Raw genomic sequence first — 26,321 nt, forward strand, 5'->3', positions numbered from 1 at the left:
CCTTTTCCCTTCCTCCATCCTCACTGGAGCAAGGTTAAATATTTAGCCATGTTCACCATCAAATCTTCCCATCTCTCAGTTCACTAAGAAAATCACAATCCCAGACCACTTAATGGCCAGGATCAGAGCTAGTGAAGTAATTCATTGATACTCAGGAGAGAATTATGGAGAATTATATATGATTTGCTTTACTTATTAGAGATGAGGTTAATAAGGTTTTACGTATTTGACTACAACGTATTTGTCACAGTTGATAAATGATCCTGAGGGCTTTGTGGGATTTGGATCTTCTGTGAGATATTCCCATTTCTTGAAACTTATTTGAGGATTTAGAATGTTTTCTTATTTCATCACAAATTTTATTGATATTAGAAACTTCTGCTTGAGCCAGTTTATACTGGCATTCTTGAGATTTGATTGTTAAAATTTTAGTGTGGGCATTTATTTACACTTTGGAAATTGACAAAATAGCAAATCATGACTTGTTTGGTTAATTGTCTAGACTTAAAGTGGTAAAGAAAGTGTTGATGAGGATTAAACTTTAAAATGTTTGCTTTGTACCTTTTTTGAGACAGAGAGCTGATTATTAAACATTTACTAGTATATTGCTGCTGCTTCTTATTAAAAAAAAAACCCAAGGCTTTTGGCAACAGTTTTAAGTTAATGGCAATATAGTTCTGGGCCCTAGGTTCCTCCCTCTGAATATCTTGTCAATTCTTACTCTTTGAGAAGACTTTTTAAATTTTGGAAAGAGCCAAAGTAATTTGCTACCAAATCTTTCAAAACAACAGGCATGATTAAGATGATTTGTATAGTAGGGTCCAATAGAACGGGTATTAGATTTAGAGGCAAAAGACATGGGCTCAAATCATACTCTACTATTACTTGTATGAACTTGAGAAAGTTACTGACTGGGTCTCAGTTTCCTCATCTGTGCAATGAGGGGTTTAGACTAAGGTCTAATCTCTAAATCTTTGGATCCTCACCCATCATTATCTTTTTGGTCTTCTTATCCCACCTGTCTTTTAAAGTGTCTTCAGACTGCAGCCACTAGAGGGCGATTGCTCTCTCTCTCTCTCTCTCTCTCTCTCTCTCTCTCTCTCTCTCTGTGTCTCTGTCTCTCTCTGTCTCTCTGTTTCTCTCTTTCTGTCTCTGTCTCTGTCTCTTTCTGTATCTCTCTCTCTGTCTCTCTCTTTCTCTCTGTCTCTCTTTTTCTCTCTGTCTCTGTCTCTCTCTCTCTCTGTCTCTCTCTCTCTCTGTCTCTCTCTCTTGCTCTCTCTCTTTCTCTCTCCCTCTGTCTCTCTGTCTCTGTCTGTCTCTCTGTCTCTCTGTCTATTTCTATCTCTCTGTCTCTGTCTCTCTCTCTGTTTCTCTGTCTCTGTCTCTCTGTCTCTCTCTGTCTCTGTCTGTCTCTCTCTCTCTGTCTCTCTCTCTTGCTCTCTCTCTCTCCCTCTGTCTCTGTCTGTCTCTCTGTCTCTCTGTCTATTTCTGTCTCTCTGTCTCTGTTTCTCTCTGTATCTTTCTGTCTCTGTCTCTGTCTGTCTGTCTGTCTCTTTCTCTCTGTATCTCTCTGTCTCTGTCTCTCTTGCTCTTGCTCTCTCTCTCCGTCTCTCTGTCTCTGTCTGTTTCTCTGTCTCTCTCTGTCTGTGTCTGTCTCTGTCTCTCTGTGTCTGTGTCTGTCTCTCTCTCTGTCTCTGTCTCTCTCGCTCTTGCTCTTGCTCTTCTTATATACATTTTGCTAAGAATGGTCCTGGGAGCCCCTTAGTATTCTGAAGGTATCTCTTCTCTCCTGGAGTTGCAAAAGAACTAAATATGGCTTAAATGTTTGGGATTGACATAGTAGCACTTCAAGTTGTTGGTTGCCACAATCTTTATGCCATTGCTTATAATAACATATGCAAAGGGTTCCATACACATTGCATTTGAAACTCACAACAATCCTGTGAATTAAGTAGCATAGGTATTTTTAGGGGGTCCAGACTTTTGATTTCATGAAGGAATTGCAGGTGAAGAAGTTCATGTCCAAAACTGATCTGAGCCTAGTACAATCTTTGCAGTCCGCCAAGCTCTCAACTTCCAAGTATCATCCTTGACTCTTCATTCTCACTCCGCATATCCACTGTGTTGTCAAGACCTGTTGATCTTACCTTCCTAACATCTCTCAGATACACTCCTTTCTTTCCTCTGATACTACCATCACCCTCTGGGTCCCTATCCTTTATGTATGACTACTGAACCAAAGCACAGGTCTGACCATGTTATCTCTCCCATTCAATAAAATTCAGTGGCTCCATAGAACCTCACTTCCAGTATTCTTACAACTCCTTCACCCCAACCCCCATCCCAACTCTCCTATCCAGTGAAACTGGCTTCCATGCTGTTTCTTGAATAAGACACTCTACCTGTGGACTTAAGAGAATTTTTACTTTCTGTCCCCCATGTCTGGAACTCTCCCTTCTTATTTCTGTGTCCTTGAATGCCTGTCTTGTTTCAAGACTCAACTAAAATTGTATTTCTGATAGGAAGCTATTCCCAGTTCCCTTAATTCTAATGCTTCCCCTCTGTTGATAATTTCTTATTTATCCTATATATAGCTTGTCTGTCAATAGTTATTTGTACATTTTCTGTCCCATTAGACTGTGATCTCTTTGAAAGTAAGGGCTGGACTGTCTTTTGTTTTTCTTCTCTTCCTGGAACTTAGCACAGTGCCTGATAAATATGTGGGGTAAGAGTACATTTGGGATTTCATAAAACAAGGTTGTCACATAAAAGACACTTAATAAATGTTTATTGACTAACTGCTCTATCTTTGGGCAGATTAATAACCTTTTTGCAGTTTATAGTCTTGGAGGATTGTCTAATGCCCTGCGAAGTTAAATGATTTGCCTGGGTCACAAAACCAGGATGTAACTGAGGTAAGACTTGAACCCAGGTCTTCTTGGTTCTGAGGCCAGTTCTCTATTCACTAATTATACTGCTTTTTTGGGAATCACTTTACAGTACCTGTACTCAATCTATTATATCTATTATATAGTGTCTACCACAGAGTGCCTTTCTTCTTTGTTTAGTACAATGACAAATGTTCTACCTAGAAAGCTTCCAGTAGCTGGCTTAGAACACACCAGTGACTGTTCTCCTTTCTTTTTCTGGCAGGGCTATTATGAATAGGAACTCATTAGTAGTTACTGAGCCACAAAACCCTTTGTGCCTCTGAGATTTCAGGACCAATATTTGTTCTGGGTTGGTATAGATCAGAGATCAACAACCTTTCAGAAGAGAGATAGTGGGAAGGGATGGGAATGTTTTTCCAAGAGCCTGGGAGAAGGGAATTGACCTTCCTTTGTTTTAATTTAACCTATCAGGGACCTGGAGGTCCTTTACCATTGGGATGTGCAGGGATACACACACCTACTGTGAAAGGAAGTTGAAACCAATGAGACAGGAAATTGATACCACAAGATCTGCTCTCCACCCTGGGCAGTGCCAGACAAATTAAAGAATTATGATTGGTTCATGAAGATGTGATGTGGGAGAGCTAGTGGGTGGATAAAACTGCTTATAAAGACAAAACCAGCCATCTGGAAGACATTCAGATTGAGATTTGCATTCAGATTCTGAGTCTGGCATTGGTGACTCTTACTGAAGGGCCACTCTTGCTCTGGTGACTCTTGCTGAAGAGACTCGAGGACTTCTAGCCAGAGAATGAATCTGAAGGCTGACTCTTGGGCTCTTTTGTCTGGAGATTGGACCCCTTTCAATGGCAAACTTTGATTTCATCAGAATAGCATATAGGGGGTAGGCTAGGCAACTCTACCACTTTCCTATGTTCCCCTCTCTTTACTATCACTACTTTGATGTAATAAAGCTACTAAAGCTACTAATAGCCCAATAATTTAATTTTAAATATTATAAGGCAAAGGGCTATTTTATTAATAATTCTTATTCCTTTATTGCCTCCATTAGAAATATGTTTGGATAAACAATATTGCATTTGAAATAGAAATTTTAATAAGGAAGGGTCAATCCTATGGGCCATGTATTTATACTTTCACATAAGTCATAAAAACTAGTTTGATTTTCTTCAAGTTCCTGAAATCAGGCTATGAAATTATGGAAGTTCTGGTTAGAGTAGGAAGGAACTTGATGGACTTTGGGAGTAGAAACGAGCATTTTAGAGGCAAGAAGTACAGAAAGAATAGTGCTCAAGATATAGTTTCCCCATTTTGCCTTTTTTAGTCACTGGCTCAGTCTTTCCTCTGACTACTGGTTGCAATTCCTGGTGTAGGTTTGTCAACATACTCATCTTGCTTGCCTTTTTGCTATCCTTCTACCTTCCCTGCCCTCCCTTTTAAAGGGTCAAAGGAAAAGGACCCAATGCTCTACTGACAAGCAAGGAGAAGGTCAGGGGATTTTATGGAATAGATCTGTGCTCTCCCATTCTTCGATTACTATAGGAAGCTGGATAAAGTAAAGAGCAGAGGAATGACTAGAATTGCTGAATACAATACAGGTGAAGAACCTTTCTGGGGGGTTTGTGGGGAAGGCAGTTAAGGGAAAGACAAAAGGCCATTATTATATTCTGATACTAAAGAATGGAAAGACTTTTAAATGATAATAACTGGCATCTGTAATATGCTTTAAGGCTTACAAAGTGCTATCCATATAAATGATCTTCTTTGATTCTCTTTAAATTGATTATGTTTTTATGATCCTTTGGGGAAGTCCTTCTTCCCAAGAGGATCAAACGGGGAAATGTAAAAATAGACTTGAATCCATGACTTCAATCCCCAGAATTCCTTGCTCCACTTCCCCAAAATGCGTTGTAATCTCACCGAGTTCTCACCTGGGCTGAGAGCAAAATCATTATTTAAAGGGTCTCCTCCTACAGCAGGGCCTCTTCTCTTCTCTTCCTGTCTTCCCTGGCAAGCAGACACGTCTCATGTGAGTGAAATTGTATTGGGCCTTTCAGCCCACCTGGCACATGCCTTTCTTACTTGTATTTTTCTTAAATTCTCAACCTTTAATAAAACTCTAAAAATATAATACTCCTTGCAGAGAGAGAAACTAATTTCTACCTTGCCTCAGCTTCCCTAAAATTTTAATCTTAACAATTCTCACAAGAACCCAGGGAGATAGGGGTTATCGTTATCTCCTTTTTCAGAAAACTGAAGTAGAGATTTAGTGACTTGCCCAAAGTCAGACAGCTAGTAATTATCTGAAGCTGGATTTGAATTCAGGTCTTCCTGACTACAGGTGTAGCGCTCTAATCATTATAATAACTAGTTTGTAAACTGACTATATATAGGAACTATCTTTGGTTTTATAGGAACAGTCCAGGTATATGTGTATATATACATGCACACACATACATAACCAATTTAATTATAAACACACATACATATATGCACATACATACATACAAATCTTTATATATATATATATATATATATATATACATATATATTTTAATGTGAGGAGCAGTGTGGGTGTGTGTTCTTAGTAAATCAGGGCAAAGTTGTAGGAGTAGTGATCTAACTCAGTGTCCCACCCATTTTTCCATTAGTCCTAATCTCTGTGAAGATTGGATTTAGCTATCTCCTGATTGTAACAATGAAGATACTTAGCTCTTCCTTTATTGTGAAGGTTAAATTGTAATCCCCTGATTGTAACAATGAAGATACTTAGCTCTTCCTTTGTTATGATGACTAAATTATAATCTCATGATTGTAACAATGAAGGTGATAACTTAGTATTTTAAGTAGATCTACACATTTTAACTACAAAAAGGTGTTAAGTAACCCAAAAGGTATAATCTAACCAAAGAAGGTGTGAACTAAAGAGTGGGCAGTCCTGAAGAAAAGCATCTGCTGTGATTGGTAGACATGAAATTTAGGGGAGGTGACAAAAGAGAAAAAGATCTTTAAAAAGAGGATCAGAGGCCAGAAGGAGATATATTTGGTTTGATTGGATTTAAGATTGAAGAACTCTCTGACTTTGGAGGAGAGACTGGAAGACAGAAACTTGAGGAGTGACCAGAAGACGGACACCCAGACTTCTTTCCATTTAGATGGTCACTGTTGGTGAGTGAAAGACTGACTTAACAGGACCCTGCCTTTGTCAGAGGTGTAAACCTCCAAAAAAAGCCTTTCATCTTGAGATTTTTTTACCTGATTAGGGCCTTAGTATTTCTACCTGGCTCAGAGGAAGCCAGAGTTTCCCCTTCTCTCTCTTCCTTAATATCTTCCCTCTATTGTAAATAAACTACCATAAATTCCATTTTACTTTAGTAATTCATTTTGGGATTTAGAAATTAAATCCCTGGTGACCACCAATTAATATATCCAGTCCAACCACAATTAATTTTAACATCTCCAAAACCCAATTTAAAGATGATCAGCAGTTTTATCTCTTACCTAAGAATTACTTGTGTCCAAGATCTCTTTATCTGTGAAAAGGGCACATTTCACAATAGCAGAGAGGCCTCAAATGGAGATACCTCTGTGTGAGCTAGCACCATGAATTAAATTCACACTAAAATAGCAGATACTGATATCCTCTTTTCCTAAGGGGAGGCAGAAAAGAACAAAAGGCCATGGAATTTGGGGAAGGAAGAACCACAACAGAGGAGGAAAATGAAGGGCATCAATGATGCTGGATGATGGAGAGCCTGGATTGTTGGTTTCAGATATTTTTACTGATATCTAGTCTGTGACATAGATGAGTAACCTAACCCTAGCTCTGTCACTTATGATATGGAAAGTCCCTTGAAAATGAGAGTTTGGGCCTGGATGAATTCTCATGTCCCTTCTAGCTCTCACTCTATAAGTCCATGATCATCTATCAACTAAAAGAACTTGCTGCTTTCAGCTTTGATTGACCTTTCAAATTCTTCTGTGAAATGTCTTTAAGTTCTAGCAAGGGACTCTGAAGAGACAGTTTTAAGATTTAGTAAGCACTTTCTTCTCAAGCCATGAGGCAGGTAATCCACATATTATTAGCCCCATTTTACCTATATAAAATGATTTTCTTGGCTTCATGTATCTGATAGATGGCAGAACAAGAACTCCATTTTGGGTCATTTGACACTGCTTTCACTATACCAGCCCACCTCTGAAGAGGTACTGAAGAATTTTATAAAATAAAAAATGCAAGCAATACATACTATGATGATTTTATTTATATATCCTCTTTTTCTGGAGTTCTGCAAGTAAAATATTCCCTACAAATCATCTCTTTATTTGCACCAAATCCCACCCTACAGAAGCATATCATATCAAAATTGCCTGGTGCATGAGACACAACCACTTAATAAATACTTTACAAAAATAATGCAGTTTTTTCTCAAAACATTAAAAACAATTTAGGATCCCCAGCCCTAAGCCCTTGTTTAGACAATAACATTTACTAACAAATTACAAACTGGGAGCATATGAGGGTGGAGGGAGTAGAAAGGTGAAGTGATATGAAAAATGATTTTTATTTTTTATGCATTTTGTTTCTCTTTTTAAAAAGTGCTATTTCCTACTGAATGTTCAAAGTTTATGTGATTTCTATACCTTGCTAAGGTATGAATGAATCAAAGTTTTGGTGCCTTCATGGCTTTTTCTAGAATCATCCAAGTAAACAAATATTGGCCTTATACTCCAGAGGCTTTTGACAGCTCTGCAAAAACCAGGTCCCAGATTTGCCATGAAATACCAAAGAGCACTAATTTGGAACAAGGGGCCTCTGCAAGCCCAAAACTCAAAAAGGTGCTTAAGGACTAAGTCATATTTATTTTGAGGTTGTTTTTCTTTTTGGCATTTCTGGTTTTTTAAGTCATCAACATTCCCTTTCTCTTCTACTTCCCTAGGATAATACCTTTCTCTAGTCTTAGGGATATGACTAAATATTTTCATGAATATAGCTCCAGAGAAAAGGTTATGTTTGTCACATTCATATTAAATAAGTTATATATAAAAACTGTCTATAATGTTTAAAACTTTTAACCTCTCTTCCCCTATTCCCTCCCTGTACTCTTAAATACTGGGTCAAAGCATGAGTTTATCCCACCAACTATTTATTCCTGCTTATTTTCCTGGTTTATGTTTTTCCTTTCCACACAATTTGATCACTATATACATTATCCTTAGTACGCATACAGGGGTGTGTATGACTTCATATAGAAAGTCACATGGCTCTATGCATACCCATATTGCAATTTATGGAAAATACACATGTATTATATACAAATATACATATATACTGTAAAGAAGAAGATTAACCCTATTTCAAGCAGATCAGTGCAGAAAATTTGTGTCACAGGTGCTAGGTATATATAATTACTACCTTCCCCTCCAGGCTGAATAGCCCCACCCTATTAATATTCCCTAGCCTCCTGGAACTGCTTGAAATAATCTTCATCGGAAGGGTTTTCTGTACATTTCTGACCATTGTTTGGAGGTCGGGCTTCATTATACCTGCTCCAGTCTCCCTTGCAAATTATCCAAGGCAAAATGTCTACTTTGTAATGGAGCTCTGCAGAGAACTCAATGCTAATCAGGTTTGGAGTTCCAGCGCCTTTCCCCCTGGTAATGAGTTGCATATTGTCATCATAACAGCAGTGCTGTGCTGCCAGTGTTGTGCTTTCCAAGGAAAGCATGGATCTGATGCAATATCGGGCTGTAGGCTTATAGATATCCAGCTTCTCCTTTGGTCCACTTGCATCTTTCCAGCGGAAGTCTTTCCTCTTATTACGATCAAAGATCTCTGCTGTGCTGTAGGCAACTTCAGTTGGGTAGGAGCAAGGGCAGCTGGGAAGATCATTGATCACTTTGTGCATATATTTCTTCAAGAATTCACTCTTGCAGCTCATCCATCTCTCACAACTATCAGTGTCTAAAAAAAGTCAGAGGAAAATTATATGAAGAACCGCAATGACATATTACATCTCAGACAAGCAGTTAGGATGAATTTATAACCAAGAATGACCAGGGATATCCTTCTTATAAAGAATAAAAAAAAACCTATAACTGGTTATTCTCATTCATCTATAAATCAAAGGCAGTTTGGGAAATTCCTCTTCATTACACTGCTTTATTTGGCTCCCCAAGCACTGAACGTGGAATGACAGAAAAGTAGAAGCCAGGAAACATGAGCTCTAGTCCTGATGCTCATTTGTGTAACTGTGTTGTCTTGGGCAAGTCACAGTCTCTTTGGGGTTAATTTATACATGTAGCTAGTATTTAATGACACTGTAACTAAAAGACAAATACATATGATCCCTGAACTTAAAGATATAGATAATTGCAGAGATCAAACATGTATAGCCATGACTGAGGTACAAAGTAGAATGTAAGAAGTAGATAATAAATGCTGTGGTAGCTCTGATTCTGAGGAGAGAGGACTTGCTTCTAATTGAAATTAATCAGGGAAGTCTTCATAAAAGGTCTGTGGCACTTTGAGATGGCTCTTGAAGAATAGGGTGGATTTCACAAATGGAAATGATGTAGGGGAAAAGGTCCTACAACTCAAGGGAATGAAATATACAGATGTTGAGGGAATATTAAATAGTCTAATTTGACTGGAACATGGAAAGCAGAAAAGTACATTAGAGGTAGATCTTGGAGGGAGGGATTTGAATGTTAGCCTAAGGAATATGGATTTTATTTGGCAAGCAATGTAGAACCATTAAAATTTGATTGAGGAGTGACATAATTAGAACTTTGCATAAGGAAAATTAACTTGGCAATCACATGAAGGATGGATTGGAATGGAGAGAGAACTAGGAAGACCAATTAGAAGATTTAGGACAGTGTCTGGCATTGAATAAATTCTAGCTGACTCAAGGCTATTTTGTAGCAGCTGGGAATAAATAAAAACATGAACTAATTATATGGGCAGTTGGATGGGGAAAAAATAGAAGGATGTGAGAGATGTGGAGGTAAAACTGTAAGATTTGACGAGCAATGGTAGTTGGTCAGAAAGGAGACAGAGAGGAGTCAAAGATGAATCGAGATATTATAGCCAGGATGAAGGGGAGAATATTAGTGCCTTTGACATAAATATGAATGCCAGGAGGGAAACAGGTCTGTTTCCTCACCTGTAAACTGAATGGGGCTGGATTAGATGATTTCTAAGGTCCCCTCTAGCTTGAAATTATGTGCCTCCTATGGATTCAATTAGTTACTTGAGTAATCAGAGTAGATGATAGATCCTATGAATTACACATCTGGAATGCCACTGAAAATTTTCCACTGAGGGTCTGTACTTCAAAAGCAAACACCAACCGAAAAGTCCAAATAGAGGGGCTGTTTTTCCCCCCAAGGGAAAAATTCTTGAAAGCATAACATTGTGATTGTAGACATAGAACATGCATGGTTTATATTGATTTTCCTGCCTGATGAAATTAGGTCAACATATTAAGATGTCCAAAGACATATAGTTAACTAGATTGACAGAGTTACCCCAACATAGAATTTTAGAGCCGATACGGACTTCAGAGATCATTTAGTCTTGATGGAATTTGTATGATTTGAAAGGTAGGAGTTTCTTCTTCTCACAAAATATTGCCTTTATAGTCCTACTCTGGTGCCTATAATTTTCATCAGAATCACCAAGTCCTGGTTAAAAAGAAGTCGGTTATTTAGAGAGATAATACTTTGCCATAATAATACTAATGCATTAGCACAGAGTTCCAGGACAAGTAAAAGGAAAGAAATGTTCCCACTATGGGCTATTGCCCAAAGAAGGCATGAGGCAACATTGGAATGCCCCATTGCCAACAAAGTGCTCAACACTTGGAACAACAGGAGAGTATTCTGTAGGGAGGAGAGAAAATACTCTTGGTTTAGGAATGTAGACAGTTAAAAGTTCCATATGCCTATATGGCATCCATGCATTTGCCTTCTTTCTTCTCAGTCCTGAGTCTATAGTTCTCTAGAAAAAAAGACACTAAGTAGCATTTGATGGATCTTCAAGCCCATGACATTTGGCACCTAATTATACTGTTTAGGAAATGATTATCAATCATCCGGGGGAAATAATTAGGCCAATCAAGAAGAGAAGGAGACTGCAATGAGGGGGGGAAGTACAGGAAGAAAAATAGAACCAATACGCACACACATACACGTACACACAAATATCCCTCTAATGGGACTGATAGCCCCATTATCTAAATAATCTAAGTTAAAACACACATGTAAGCATTTGGGACAACCTGCTTTGGCCTAACAAAGTACTAGGCTGCTCTTGTGTTCTCAAATTCAATGAATACATTCTCTCAATTATCTATTGACTGTAAATTTCATAGGATCATAAATGTAGGGCTATAAAGAACCTAGAAGTCAAGTTCCTTAGGCCACTGAGAAACTCTCATTTGTGAAGATACAGATTTTGAATCTTTTCTAGCAACAATCAAGTTCTGACTTGGTAAGGACATCACTAAAAAGCTGATGGGAAAAGGTATAATGTTTTGGAGTGGGGCTTTCTGCCAACTGGCAAAGTGATGAATGTAAATGGAAAACAATATTCTATTTCTGAAAAATATCCATTTAAGGAATTAGAGACTCATAAGAAAGGATGTTTTCTTCAGGCTAAATTTTATAGTGCTTGCTCATGACAATATTTCAGATATGCCTCTAAGAATAGTTTCTTTCTAATACTAGAATTATGATACTATGATAATTATTTTTTCCTACTTCAGGGAGTGAAAAGTGTGAGGTAGAGCATTTTTAACCCCATAATTTGAATGGGGAAAATATGGTATGGAGAGTTAAGGAGTAGAGCTGGGGTACCTGATTCTCAGGCCATTGTTCTTTACTTGCAGGCTGATTAGAGATTCAAATTCAGCATTTTTTTTTGATGCTTAATATGCATAAGATATCATGTCAGGTACTTGGGGATACAAATATAAAGCAGAATAGAATTCTTGACCTCAAGAAACTTTCTTTCTTCCTGGGGGATACATTATTGATACACATGAGTAAAGTTAATTTGAAGATGGGGAGACACACTAAAAACCAGTGAAGATCAGGGAAGACTTCCTGTAGAAGTCACCTGAGATGGTCCTAGGAGGAAAATGAGAATTCTAAGAGATGGAGGTGGAAAGAGTGTTCAGTCTCAGCAAAGGTGGGATTGAGTCATGAATCCAGGCAAAGTCATCTAAGTGGGAGAAGGAACCACAACAAGGATGGTTTGGCTGAAATATAGTATGTCAAGGTGAGTAATGGAAAATAAGTCTGGAAGGATAAGTATGGGGCTAGATTGGAAAGGGATTTAAATGCTATACTATCCTAGAGGCAAGAGAGAACCATTGCAATTTCTTGAGCAAGGCTCTGATATGGTCAGACCTGTTCTTTGGAAAGATTATTTTGGAAGCTGTGCAGAGAATATATTTGGGGGGGGGGGGCTGGGAACAAGGAGACCAATTAGGAGGCTATTACTATAGTCCAAGTGAAAGGTATGACACTCTTCATTACAGAGGCAGGTGTGTGAGTAGAGAGAAGGAGTCAGATTCAGGAGATACTGTAGAGAATGAGTAGAGAGAAGGAGTCAGATTCAGGAGATACTGTAGAGAAAGAAAGAATCAGACTAGGCAACTAAATAATTATAGGAAGTGAGAATCAGTGAAGAGCTGTGGACAATTTCTAGATTATCAACCAGGTTGACTGGAAGAATTATGCTGCCCTCCACAGAAAAAGGGAATTTTAGAGGTGGGATAGATATAGGGAAAAGACCAATATTTCTACTTAATACATATTGAATTTGAGATGCTTATAGGATGGACATCAAAGTGGGAATGGCCAGTAGGCAAAGGATGAGATATTGGAGCAGCTTAGGAAAGAGAAGGGCTGGATTTATATAGATAACTATGGAACCCATGAGATCACCATAGAAAAAATAGAGAGAAGGAAACAGGAAAGAGTCAAAGGATCCCAATGAGTAGGTCAGAGATTTGCTCATTTAGTAAGTAAGACCAAAGAGTCTATGAAGACTTCATCATTGAGTTTAACTGGCTGTCCCCTCAATTGCAGTATTAAGACTTATATCCTTCACTAGTCTGGAGAATCTTTGCGGTTGAAATAATTTTCCTTCTACCATAACCTTGACTAAAGTGATGGTATAGAATGAATTTAGGTTATAATAAGGAATATATTGATAATAACCATATCACCCTATTGATTATATAATAGCTCCTCAATTAATTAGGAGCTAATTAACATATCTACAGTTCTAGTCTATACATGTCTTTTCCTTGTACCTTTTACCTGGCTGTTGCTCATTTAAGGCATTCTAGCTAGAGTCAGAGAAAGTAACTCAAATTAAAAAATTAGTCAACATAGTAACTGATGATTAGTTCTTTTTAAGATGTTGTGTGGGAGAAAAAGGTGGAAATAAATGGCTGAAAGAATATTTCATGCTATTTCTGTTACTAGTTCCTAAGGCTAATTGAGACTTGGGAGTTTGCAAATTCCTGTGCCTTATTTTGTATATTTTCTTGTTGATTTGGTAGATTCTCTTGCTTGGGTTAGGAGGAAAAGTGTTGCAGAAGTAGAGCAGCAAAATCTGGTGGCACCCTGACCCAGACTTGGGACTCTCTCTACCTTTATGTCCTCCCCCACCTCACCTAGCATGGAAATGGCTTGGAATAAGGAGCCAGTACTTTCTGGCTCAAGCCTGAACCCTGCTATTCACTTTCTGGGAAAGTGTGTGGAGAGGAAATAATGTTCTGGGAAAACTGGGCTCAGGGAAAGGAAAATAAGACTTTAAGATGAATCCAAAGATGGCTTTGCAAAGGCAAAAGAAGAAAAAAAGCTAAATCAATATTGGGATAAAAATCTTACAGCAACTTACCAACTTCAAAGAGTTTGGTGGCATTAAACTCTTCACTTCCTGCAAGCAGGCTTACTTCTGTGGCAGCTGTCCTAAAGGTGTCTTCAATTCCTAAACATAGACAGAAGTTCATATTTTTTTCCAGTTATATGAAAAAGACAGACAGCTTTTTTAGAAAGAAAAAACCCCAAAAAATCTAAACAAAGATCTTTTTGTGCTTTTCACTGCTTTATTGGCACAAATTTGTGGACAGAAAGAAAAGTTAAAAGCAGGTAGAACATAAAATCTATTAAAACCAAGGATATAGTTTGTAGGATAAATTGCAACATAACTCAAATAAATCTAGACCAGTTCCCAAGGAATTTCCGTTTTTTACTTTTTCTGTAGTTTGGAGCCCAGAGCAAGATGGTACCTGGAAGAGAGAGACAGCTTTTCTTAAGGTAATAAGTGCTGGAAAAATAGGTATATACTTTTGCGTAAAGAAAAGGATCATTCCACCTTACATTTACCTAATACTTTCTTACATCACCACTCTGGGGATGGGGTAGAGATGTGGGTGGCATGGCGGATACTGCCATTTTGAAAGAGAAATAGAGGTTCAATTTAGTTAAAATTATGGTTCAAAGTTACTCCATTAGTAAATGATGGATGTGGGGCCAGAATTGCTTTTTTCAAACAAAAAGGAGGAAATGTAGTCTCTTTCTACCAGGCCATCATTTTACCCTTATTCTGGAGATACCAAAAGAATATCAATAAGGGTTCCAGGAGAACTACCAAGGTTCGGGGCAAGTTTCTTCTTTCTGTTCTGAAGATTAATATAGCTTTAAAAATTATCTTAAAATATTCCAGACTGCAAAACATCACTTTGCCTGCAAAATCCTGTATTTGCCTTTTCCATGTTTACCAACATCTGTCTTGTTCCTTGCACATGATCCTACTTACTTCTGCTATGACTTGAATGGCTGGACTAAGCGAATCTTAGAATCTTAGAACTAGAAGGGTCATTAAAGGTTATCTAGTTCAACCTTTGACCCAAATCATCAGTCCTTTATATAACATCCCTACTTTAAATAGCAGCAGTTTTGAATAGCTCTAATTATTAGGTTGTTTTTCTATATTCTGACCTTCTCTCTACCACATCTAACCTCATCAGCTGCTTTGAGTTTGACTATCATATCTATGCAAATGATAGATGGATAGAGATACATAGGCAGATAGACAGACAATTTACATAAACATGTCCCAGCCTTAAATCTAAATCTCACTTTACCAACTGCCTAATAGACATTTTAAGCTAGATGCTCCAGAGAAATCTTAAACACATGTCTAAAACTGAATTAATTTCATATAGTCTCAAATACTTCCCCCTTCCAAATGTCCCTATTTTTGTCAAAGATGTCACTGTCTTTTAGACTCTCATATTTTAAACCTTGGCATCATTATGGATGCCTCCCCTTCCCACACTCCACATATCCAATTAGTTTACAGTCTTGCCATTTTTTGCCATTACAACATCCTTTGCATCTTCCCTCTTCTCTCTGCTTGCCAGATTACTCAGTTTGAGCCCACATTACTTCCTGTCTATATTTTTGCAATAGCCTTGTAATTGGTCTCCTGGATTCAAGTCTCTCACCTCTCCTGTCCTTACACATTGCTACCAAAGTAATTTTTTTAAGTGCAGATTTGACCATGTAACCCCAGTATCCAACTAATTTCAGTGGCTTCTTATTGCCTCTTGGATGAAATAGAAACTCCTCTGTTTAGCATTTAAAGCCCTAGAGAACCTGTCTCCAATTTGTTTTTGCAATCTCTTTGGAAGTTATTCCCCATCCTTCATTCTGCCACCCAGCCAAACTGTCCTTTTTATTTTTTATATATGATATTCCATCTCCTATATTTGTTCTCCATCCCTGGAATGTACTCCTTCCTGGTCTTTACATCATAGAATATCACTATTCTTAATATAACCCCGCCCCCATACCTTTCACCTTAGAATCAATATTGTGTCTTGATTTCAAGGCAGAAGAGTTGGTAAGGGCTAGGCAATGGGGGTTAAGTGACTTGCCCAGAGTCACACAGCTAGGAAGTGTCTGAGGCCAGATTTGAAATATTAGGACCTTGCGTCTCTAAACCTAACTCTCAATCCACAAAGATACCTACCTGCTCCCTTACTATTCCTTCTAAATGGGGCTCAAGCACCATCTGCTGAATAAACTCTTTCTTGATTCCTGTCTCACAACCTCCACCTACTAGTGCCCTTTCATTCAGACTGCCTTAATGATTTGATAAATATTTATTTTTATTAACTTTATATTGATGTGTATTCATATATAAATATGTCTCTCCCCATTGGAATGCAAGCTCCTTATGAGTAGGGATTATTTTTGTTTTTTGTCCGTGTTTTCTCAGCTTTGAGCACAGTGCCTAGCATAAACTAAGAACTTAATAAACATTTATAATTAATTGATTCACAATCCTAGTTCTGCTCTTTGGAGACAAGTGGAATAAGTCTAGTTTTCTGGAATAAATTCATCAAGTTCTCCTATAAATAAATAATACCACAAAAAAGATTAAAAACTTCACCATTGATAAACATATATTAATTGTCACTCTGGATACAAGAAAGGCAAAAATATGGTCCTTGGCCCCCATGGAGCTCATAATCTACTGGAAGAAACAACATTCAAACAAATAACTCTAAAAATACAATATTTAGAAGATATATAATATATACTCATAGATATGTACACATACATACATCTATAGTATAAATGGCAGGTAATCTTAAAAGGAAGGTCCTGGGGGTGTCAGAGTAGCAATAATGAGAAAAGATCAGGAAAGGCTTCTTAAAGATGGTAGGTTTTGAGTCTCAAAAGAAGTCAAGGAAACCAGAAAGGAGAATATTCCAGGCATGGACGACAGAGAAAAAGCATGGAGGTTCATATGTGAAGGATAGCCAGAAGGCAAGTATGATCAGATCATAAATATATTAAGAGGATTTCAAGCATAAGAAGACTAGAAAGGCGGGATAGGGGTCAAGTGGTAATGGTCTAAATATCAGGATTTTCTACTTGATCTTATAGGTATAATAGTGAGCCATTGGGATTTAGGAGAATGGAACAATTAGACCTACACTTTAGAAAAATCACTGACAGCTATGTGAAAGATAGATTAGCGAAACTTGAAGCAGAGAAACCTATTATAAGGTTATTATAATAGTTCAGGTTTGATGTTATCTGAGTGGAGCGAAGGGGATATGTAAGAGATAATATGAAGACAGAAATGATAAGATCTGACAATAATTTGGGTATGTGGGGTGGGTGTAAGTGAGAAATAGAAGATAAAAAACTTGTTTGTGAGATTAGGTGACTGGGAGGATGGTGGTACACTTGACAATAATAGGGAACAGATGAAGGTTTGAGGGGAAATATGAATTATATTTTGAACATGCTGAGCTTGAGATGTATATGAGACATCCAATTTAATGTACCTTAAGAGGCAGTTAGTAATGTAAGACCAAAGTTTAGAAGAGAGGTATAGGTCTGAGGACATATTGCATAGAGATAATTGAGTCCATGGGAAATGATAAGATCACCAAGGAAGAAGAACCAGCAAAGGAGACTGAGAAGTAGGGGAAGAGGCAATTGACAGTGTCAAAGTTTGCAAAGGTCAAGAAGGATGAGGGTTGAGAAAAGACTATTGTATTTGGCAAGCAAGAGATTATTGTTAACTTTTGATGAGAGCAATTTCATTTGGGCCCTGTGTCTCTAAATCCCATGCAATTGAAGTCATACTGTAGAGGTTTTAGGAAAGGGGCAAAAGGGGACAGTAATGCATTGTTGGTGGAGTTGTGAACTGATCTAACCATTCTAGTGGGCCAACTGGAATTGTGCCCAAAGGGCTATAAAACTATGACTACCCTTTGATCCTGAATACCACTACTACATTTGTATCCCAAAGAGATTAAAAAAAAAAAAACAGAAAAGGACCTACTTATGCAAAAGCATTTTTTATCAGTTCTTTTTATGGTATCAAAAAATTAGAAAATGAGGGCATGCCCATTACTTGGGGAATGGCTGAATAAATTGTGGTATATGGTGGTGATGGAATACTATTGTGCTATAAGAAATGGGGAGCAGGATGATTTCAGAAAAACCTGGAAAGACCCACAAGAATCAATGCAGAGTGAAATATGCAGAAACAGAAGAACATTATACACATTAACAGCAATATGTATGATGGTCAACTATGAAAGACTTAGCTATTCTTCATAATACAATGATCCAGGGCAAACCCAGAGGACTTTATAACAAAGAATGTTATCCACCTCCCAAAAAAAAGAACTGTTGGAATGCTGATAAAAACATAATATTTTCTACTTTAGTTTATTTGCGTTTTTATTTTTTCTGTTTTGATTTTATTCAAGTATTCTCTTACAAAAATGACCAATATAGAAGTATGTTTTGCATGATAATACATACACATACAGACACACATATATATGTAACCCAGATCAAATTGCTTACTATCTCTGGAAGGGGGAAGGGAAGGGAGGGAGAGACAATTTGGATCTTATAAGTTCAGAAAACAGACATTGAAAATTATTATGGCATGTAACTGGGAAAACAAAATATTAAAAAAAGAAAAGAAGCAGCAGAGTGTAATAAATTTGTTTGAGGTCCACTGTCTGATTTTCATGTGACCTAATTCCTGTTTCAAAATCTTCTCTGTAGCACACTGATAAGGGTTTATTTTCATAGGTTAAAGATATTAATATTTTTTCAGTGAGTTCTCTGCTTGCCATATCAGGTTTTGCTCTTGGTCCTTCTTCCACATTATCATAAAAAAGAAAGTCCAAGAAAAAAATTGGGGTGGAAATTCAACAAAACCAATGGAAAAAAACACATATCTTAGAGCACAATAGTATACCATCACATTTATATACCATAACTTGTAAAGCCATTCCTTAATTGATGGGCACTCTCTTGGTTTACTATTCTTTCCTACCACAAAGTGTTAGAAATAGTTTTGTAATTCTTAGTTTGTTTTGTTTAGGATTGTCTTCCCTTATTCTTATCTTGTTTTTCTTCCTATTTCCCTGTTAACTTAAAGGTATTTCTCTATTCTCTTTCTCTGTGTGTGTGTGTGTGTGTGTCTGTGTGTGTCTGTGTCTGTGTGTGTGTGTGTGTGTGTGTCTGTGTCTGTGTATTCTTGACTCCTTTGATCAGTTCTGATAAGAATGAGGGTTAAGTGTCAGTCACTCCTGTACCAGTGATGGTGAGCCTATGGCAGGGGTGCCAAAGATGGCACACAGAGCACTTTCTGTGGGCATGTGGCCACTCCCTCCCACCAGAGTCTGTTTCTAGAAAGGCAGAGGGACTCACAGGGAGCTGTTCCCCTCCCCCTCTCTATCCTGCCTGAGGACATTTTTCACATGACTGGCCCCCTCTGCTCAACAACTCAGTGGGAGCACTTCTTCCCTCCCCTGTATAGGGTAAAGGGGGTAGGTCATACCCAATATGTGGGGGTAGGTGGGGCATGGTACAGGGTCTTTGGGGGTAGGTGAGCATGGCACTCCCCCTTGGAGGTGGAGTGGGGGCAGGGCTCATCATTCCATCTCTAAAAGGTTCACCATCACTGCCCTATACCTTCCTCTTTGCATAGATATCTATCTCTACTCTTCATGGAGTTTTCCTGGCAGATACCAGAGTGATTTGCCATTTCTTTCTCCAGCTCACTTTTCAAATGAGGAACTGAGGCAAATAGGATTAAGTGACTTGTAGTAGTAGTAGTAGTTTTCTCTCGGTAACCGAGGATGACGATTGTCTTTGTGTGCTTTCATCTGTGATGTAGATGAGCATGCACAAAAGCACTTGTGCGTGAAGGAGATTTAAGTGGAAAAGTCGTTGCACAGAGACCATCTCACTCTCTCAGTGTTGGAAGCCTGGGTCCAGTGGCAGCACGAAAAATTGTTACACCTGGAGACTTCCTCAGCTGCATTGGCTGGCCACGTTGTCTTTTGTGTTCTAACATGCCCTAAGAGCTCCACAGTGCTTTGCTGCGTCGCCATCTCAGCCGTTGAACCTTCTTGTTGGTTTCTTCCATCTGTTCAGCCAAAGCAGTCTTCACATGCTGGGTGAGCAAAGCCCTGGTTCACCAGGGGTCGACAACCCCATGGCTACCCTCACAAGGTTTAGCCGGCCTGTGGAAGCCGTTGCCCGGGGTGTGGCCGCTGCTGCATGCTAGAAGCTACTGGGAGCCAGAAGTGAGAGCTGGGTGTCAGAGGATGGAGAGCTGCCCTAGGAGGGCACGACAAGCCCTCCATACCAGAGATACTACTCATACTAAGTGACTTGACCAAGGTCTATACATAGCTAGTAAGTGTCTGAAGCACCAACTCAAGAAGATGTGTCTTCCTGACTCTAGGTGGGGGACTCTGTCTACTAAGCCATCTAACTGTCCCCTGCACATGCTATGTGAGATAATTTTGTCTAACCCTTTTCTCTTTTCCTTCCTCCCCCCTCCCTAATCTATTCCTCTTTTCCTCCTTTTCCATTCTTCTTTTCACCTTATCACCATAAAGCCTCTCCCAGGTCTTTAGTATTAGACTCTCTTTTTGTCCTTTCCCATTTTAATAAAATTCAGAGAGTACATGTGTATCATTTCTCCATATTAGAATGCAAGCATTTTCCCCTTGTTCTAATCCTTTATTATTGCTCATTTGTGCTTACCATTTTATGTTTCTCTTGACTCTTGTGTTTGAATTTCGAGATTTATATATAACTCTGATTTTTCATCATCAGTGCTTGGAAGCCCTTTATTTCATTAAAAATTCAATTCTCCCTTGTAGGATTATACTTTCTTTTGCTGGGTAAATTATTCTTGATTGTAAGCCTAGATCTTTTGTGTTCTAGAATATCATATTTCACTCCTTTATAATGGTAGCTGAATTATAGAGGATTCTGGCTGTGCCTCCCCTGTATTTGCATTTATTCTTTCTGGTTCCCTGCATGACTTTGTAGATTTATATAGTGAGTATTCCTTTTACCACAATAGCTTTTTATGGTGGGATTTGTTTTTTGTTTGCTTATTCCTGAAGCCTACTGCCTAATTTGGACTTTATGCTAGAGCCAGGCTTTGTATAGTTCTGGAAGCTGGCTTTGCCATTCATTTCTTCATAGTGTAGAGTATTGTCTTATTCCAAGATCATATAAAGAGCTTAGGCAATGTACCTGCAAGCTCTTGGTACTCCCCAAAATGGTCTGATCCAGGGCAAAGTCTGGTTGATGTTCCCTAATCTGAGCTCTGAAAATTCTGACCCATAATTGGATCTGATCAACAGGCCTGTGGGTTTTTCTCCTTTAGAGGTCAAGGACTGCTGCTGTATTCAGTCACGATCAGAGAGCTGAAAAAGCTTTATTAGTTCAGGGTGATAGAAGAGTTTTCCCTTTGGTTCGGAAGTCCTGCTCTAGTGGGCTAAAAATTAGAATTGAGACCCTGCTCAGGGACTGATATCATAGTCACACAGATATTGTTTGCTTCTGAACTTGTTCCCAATTCAAAACATGCCTAGGGCTTCTGGCCATTCCTTACCCCTGAAGGCTTGCTTGCTCTGTCTTCCCTGGGTCTATGATCTAGAACTGGGTACTACACGATAAAGCTGTTGATTTGTACCTGTTCTCATCAACATATCTTTTATGGGTCTGCGGATGCCCTGGCAAGGGTGTGGGACCTCCATTTGCCCTAGTACACAGCTTCTACCTGGGCACTATAGCACTCCATGCTTCTTTTGTTCAGTTATTTCAGTCATGTGACCCTTTGTGACCCTATTTGGAGATTTTTAGGGCCAAGATAGTAGAATCATTTGCCATTTCCTTCTCTAGCTCATTTTATAGATGAGGAAACTGAGGCAAAGAGCATTGAGTGACTTATCCAGGGTCAAATAGTTAGTAAATGTCTGATGCGGAATTTGAGTTCAAGTCTTATCACCTCCAGGTTTGGCACTCTATCTACTGTACCACTTTGCTCCGTATCTCCATGTTCCTAGCCAGACCCTATTTCCCAGTGTCTGTCTCTCTGTGCTGACCTGGATTGGAGAAATGACCAGTTGTGACTAAAAATTTTTCCTATCATGATTCAATTGGCTGCATTTTCAAGATCTGTTTTAAGAAGTTTTATTGGAGGGAGCTCACTGCACCTCCTTCTCCACCATCTTGGCTTCAGCCCTGTATTGATTAGTTTCTATGAATTTTTACAGTTCTGACATACAATGTCCTTATCTAACAGTTTTTCCAAATGGAAAATGAAGGCACTTTGGGGATAAGCAGAAAGCCCCAAGAGCAGAGAAGCTAGGAGCTGGTGGTATCAGAATGGACAATGTGTGTGTGAGAACAGATGAGAATTTGGAGAAGACACCATTTCCATTAAATCCTTAATGAAGGCATGGAAAGGAAAAGCTTAACTAAACCAAATGGGAATGGGCATTCTCATCACAGGTTAAATGAATCTATCATCTAGTTTTTGGAGCTGGTAAGGAAGAGAAAGCCACTCCCTTAGCCCAAAACAATAACCCTAATTAAAGTAGAATAATTTTTTTGATGTGATTTATTTTACTTTTAAAAAGTCAGGTCTGTTTTTAACTACAATTGTTATTGGGCTACACTGTAGCTTTCTTGTATATTAAAAATTAGAATATTGCCCCATCTCCCTATACCCATACACGTGGGCCTCCCCAAAGACTGAGAATCAGGGGGTTGGGGTTCTGGTCTTGACTCTGATATTGTCTTCTTGTGTGACCTTGGGCAAGTCACATAATCACTTTCAGCTTTAGTTTTCTCACCTGAAAAAATGATAAAGTTGGACTTTCAGATTTTGTCTAGGTCTAAATTCTATGATTCTAGAACTATCAATAGAATAAGGTAATTGTTTGTGGTCTATCATTCAGGGACACTGGGCATGTTCCTTTTCTTCCCCAAATATTCACCCAACATAAGAATTCCTTTATTAAAATAGTGACTATCTGTGGGCAAGAGTAGACAATAACATCCTAAATTATTATTAGTGGAAACCCAAGATTAAATTACTTGTTTCTAAGAACAACATGGATTTTGGGGGGAGGAAAGAAGAGAGATATCATTGCTTACTTTATCTTTGTTCAAGGTAATTGGTGAGAGTATTTCTTGGGATAGTAAGGCAGAACCAGTGATTTTTTTGAACACTACCTTAGGGATCTATAATTTCATTTTTATCACTGTGATTAGGAACTTTAAAAAAAAATCATAAAGTTAAAGCCAGAAAAGAACTTGTTAGTTACTGAATTCAACTCCATTTTACAGATGGGAAAACTGAGACTCAGAGTCTAGTATCTGAGGCAAGATTCAAACATAGCTCTTTCTGTGCACCTTTCTGTTCAGTTAATATTAGCAGTGTGACAGAGACCTGGCTGCTCTAGCTGATCAAATGAAACAACATATGTAAAATGCTTTTCAAACATTAAAATGTTATATAAATGCTAGTAATTGTTATTACTATATGCAATATATAAAAATTTATTGTGGATTTGGAATTTATTCTGATTTGGAAGGAAGTACTCACTTAAGGCCTATTTTCTAGTTGTGAAATACTGTAAGATGAAAGCCTATTTATTAGACATGCTAATTGCTTTGCAGCTTAATTATGGTATCTGGTAAACTTTGCATGGTTAAGAAAACATAGAGAGTAGGTTTGGATGCTAAGAAAATTAGTCTAAGCCAAAAAGAAATTTTGGAGTCACATGATTGGAAGAAACTTCCAAAGATGGCACCTTACCCTTAGGAAGGGATATATATTTTTATGGTCACTTGAACATTTTTCCCATTTCTGAATGTTTCTGGGGAAAAAAAATTAAGAGAAGTGGAGAAATAATCCATACACTCGTGTCAGGGTTTGTAGTTCTTCTGGAGAAGTTCCCTGCCCTTAAAAGCATCAACATTATTGAGGGGAGTGGTGAGTGGGTTGAAAAGATGGCAAAAACTAGACAAGGAAGCAAAGCATTTTCATTGGCTTCTAAGTTTTTCCCTCCAGTAGGAGGGCTGTTCCATAAACATATGTATATATACATACACTCCTGCATGTGTTATATGCATACACACATTTTCTCAGATATATGGATTTGATACTGTCAAATATTTTTAAATTTCTCCTTCATCTCTATTCTTTCATTCAAAGTCACAATCCCTACATTTATGAATAAGACTTCTATGTGCAGGAAAAAAGGAAATTTTTAGTGAATAATTTTATTTCCCTGAGATTTTGTCTCTTTTCATTTTTACCTATTTAGAATTTGGACTAGGAAGCACATGGTAGTATTCTATTCAGAAATGGTGGTGATGAAGGGACCTGAGGATGATCATACAAAATAAGTTTGCAATTCTATAGTGTTCCCTGAATATATAAATTCAGTAGCTTAGCAATTCAGTTTTATGTTTAAAAAATTAAATGGTAAAACAACAACAAAAATTAAATGAGAAGTTGCTTTAGATTGTAAGTTCCTTTGTATCCATGATCTGTATTTAGAGATGAATCTTGAAAACTCATGTAGCTATCTACAGCGAACCAATATAATATGACCTTATATTTAACCTAAGGATTTACATTTTACGAAGAAGGTTTCCAGTCACTCTCAAAATTCAGTTGGGTATGTCAGGGTATCAGTTGCATCTTTAAGTGAATTGTGTTGTATTTAAATGTTTGTGTAACAGTTGGGCATCATATATAGACTGTTAACAGTTAAGTTTAAAATTTGTTTCTCAAAACGTTTTGTAATAGACAATGCATTTGACCATAATTTTATAGTTCAATATTCTCAAAAATAAGTAAAGCAAAGGCCAAGATCAGGATCTAACAAATTTAGACTTTAAAAAGATATTTGAAACCAACTACTTCAACGCTTTCATTTTATTGAAAATGAAACAAGCCTGGAAACATGAGGCAATCTTCCCAAGGTTCTATAGGAAATAAGGGACAGATGTGTGGTTATCTTCAATTTCTACTTTAAAGTTCACATATAATCTGGTCTTCAACTGCTTCCCTTTTATGCACAATATATGCAAATCCTATCTTTTTAGGTTTAATATATTTTAAACATAATTATGTTCATCTCTTGGCCAGAGATTCCTAATCTCTATGTACAGCCCTAATCTTTCTCCTGAATTCTACTCATTAATTGCCAATTGTATGCTGGATGATTCTTCCTGGTTACAATGTCAGCATCTCAAATTTAACATGTACAAAATGAAACTCATTATCTTCTCCCTTAAATCTATACCTTCCATAAATTTCTCTATTTCTGTCAAGGGCCCCATTATCCTTCCAGTTACTAAGATTCATAAACTTGGAGTTGTCCCTGATTCTTTCCTTTCCCTTTTCCCTCATATGAAATCAGTTTCCACATCTGGGAGTAGAGAGAGACATTTTTTTTTTTACATGACCAATGTGGGAATTTGTTACACTTTACTCTGAATATTTGTTAAAGGAATTTTCAGTGTTCAGGTGTGAGTCTCAGAAGATATGAGAGAGAAAGAAAAAAGTTATTACTTGAAAAAAATTAAATTAAAAAAATTGTTCTCTCTGCTTCCAGTCCCTTCCATTTTAGTCTACTCTCTATATAATTCCCCCAATAATCTAAGACATGAGCCTAATCATTAGGTGATTTCCCTGACCAAAAGTGTCCAGAACCTCTCCACCATTATCTAGAGGATAGAATGTAAATTCCACAGAATGGCATTTAAGGCCCCCTTGCCCACTTCATTGAACCAGCCCTTCTTCCTTCTCTCCTAACTCCTTGTCCATCATCCCCCCACCACTTCTTCTTTCACTTGGGTCTTTGATAAAGAGGTGTTCCTTCTCTGTATTCTTCATTCTTTCACCTCCTATCTTCTCCAGAAATTTGCCAGGGCTGACTCCATCCCTGCTATTAATCTCTCCTTTCCTCAGTCAAACTCTTTGGAAAAGCAGTCTATACTCAGCAGCTCCACTTGCTTCTCTTACTCTTTTCTTTACCTGCTACTCTAGGCCTTCAATACCAAGTGCCATTTAAATATCTTGAATTAGAGGTCCCATTGGCATCTAACATTTAGCATGTTTGAAACTAAGGCCATTACTTTTCCCCTCAAGTCTTCTTCTCTTTTGAACTATGGAGGACACAATCATTGTTTATTTTTACATGATTTAAATACAATTTTATTTCATTATATATTTCCCAGTTACATATAAAGATTTTAACATTTATTTTTTAAAATTTTGAGTTCAAAATTTTCTTTTTCCTTTTGCCCCCTTCATCCCCCTTTGAGAAGGCAAGCAATATGGTACTAATTATACATGTGAAGTAATACCAAACATAGTTCCATATTAGCCATATTGCAAAAGAAAACATGTACCCACAAATCAATAAAATAAAGTTTTAAAAACATATGCTTCAATCTTCACTCAGTTAATTGGTTCTCTCTCTCTAAATAGATAACATTTTTCAT

General features: G+C 37.8%; 1 protein-coding gene across 3 annotated transcripts in view; it reads right to left on the reverse strand.

The window, feature by feature from the left end:
* Window positions 1-7,157: 7,157 nt before the first annotated feature.
* The window catches only part of ISM1 (isthmin 1), a 108,403-nt gene continuing 89,239 nt past the window's right edge, over window positions 7,158-26,321 (reverse strand). For all 3 annotated transcript variants that reach the window (XM_001382084.5, XM_056813884.1, XM_056813882.1), the window contains 2 exons: window positions 13,834-13,923; window positions 7,158-8,877 (listed from right to left, as the gene is read on the reverse strand). In XM_001382084.5, coding sequence (XP_001382121.1) covers window positions 8,360-8,877; window positions 13,834-13,923 — 608 coding nt within the window. In that variant the 3' untranslated portion in view covers window positions 7,158-8,359. The remainder of the gene's footprint in view (window positions 8,878-13,833; window positions 13,924-26,321) is intronic.

Source organism: Monodelphis domestica, chromosome 1 (assembly GCF_027887165.1).
Source record: "Monodelphis domestica isolate mMonDom1 chromosome 1, mMonDom1.pri, whole genome shotgun sequence".
Classification (NCBI taxonomy): domain Eukaryota; kingdom Metazoa; phylum Chordata; class Mammalia; order Didelphimorphia; family Didelphidae; genus Monodelphis; species Monodelphis domestica.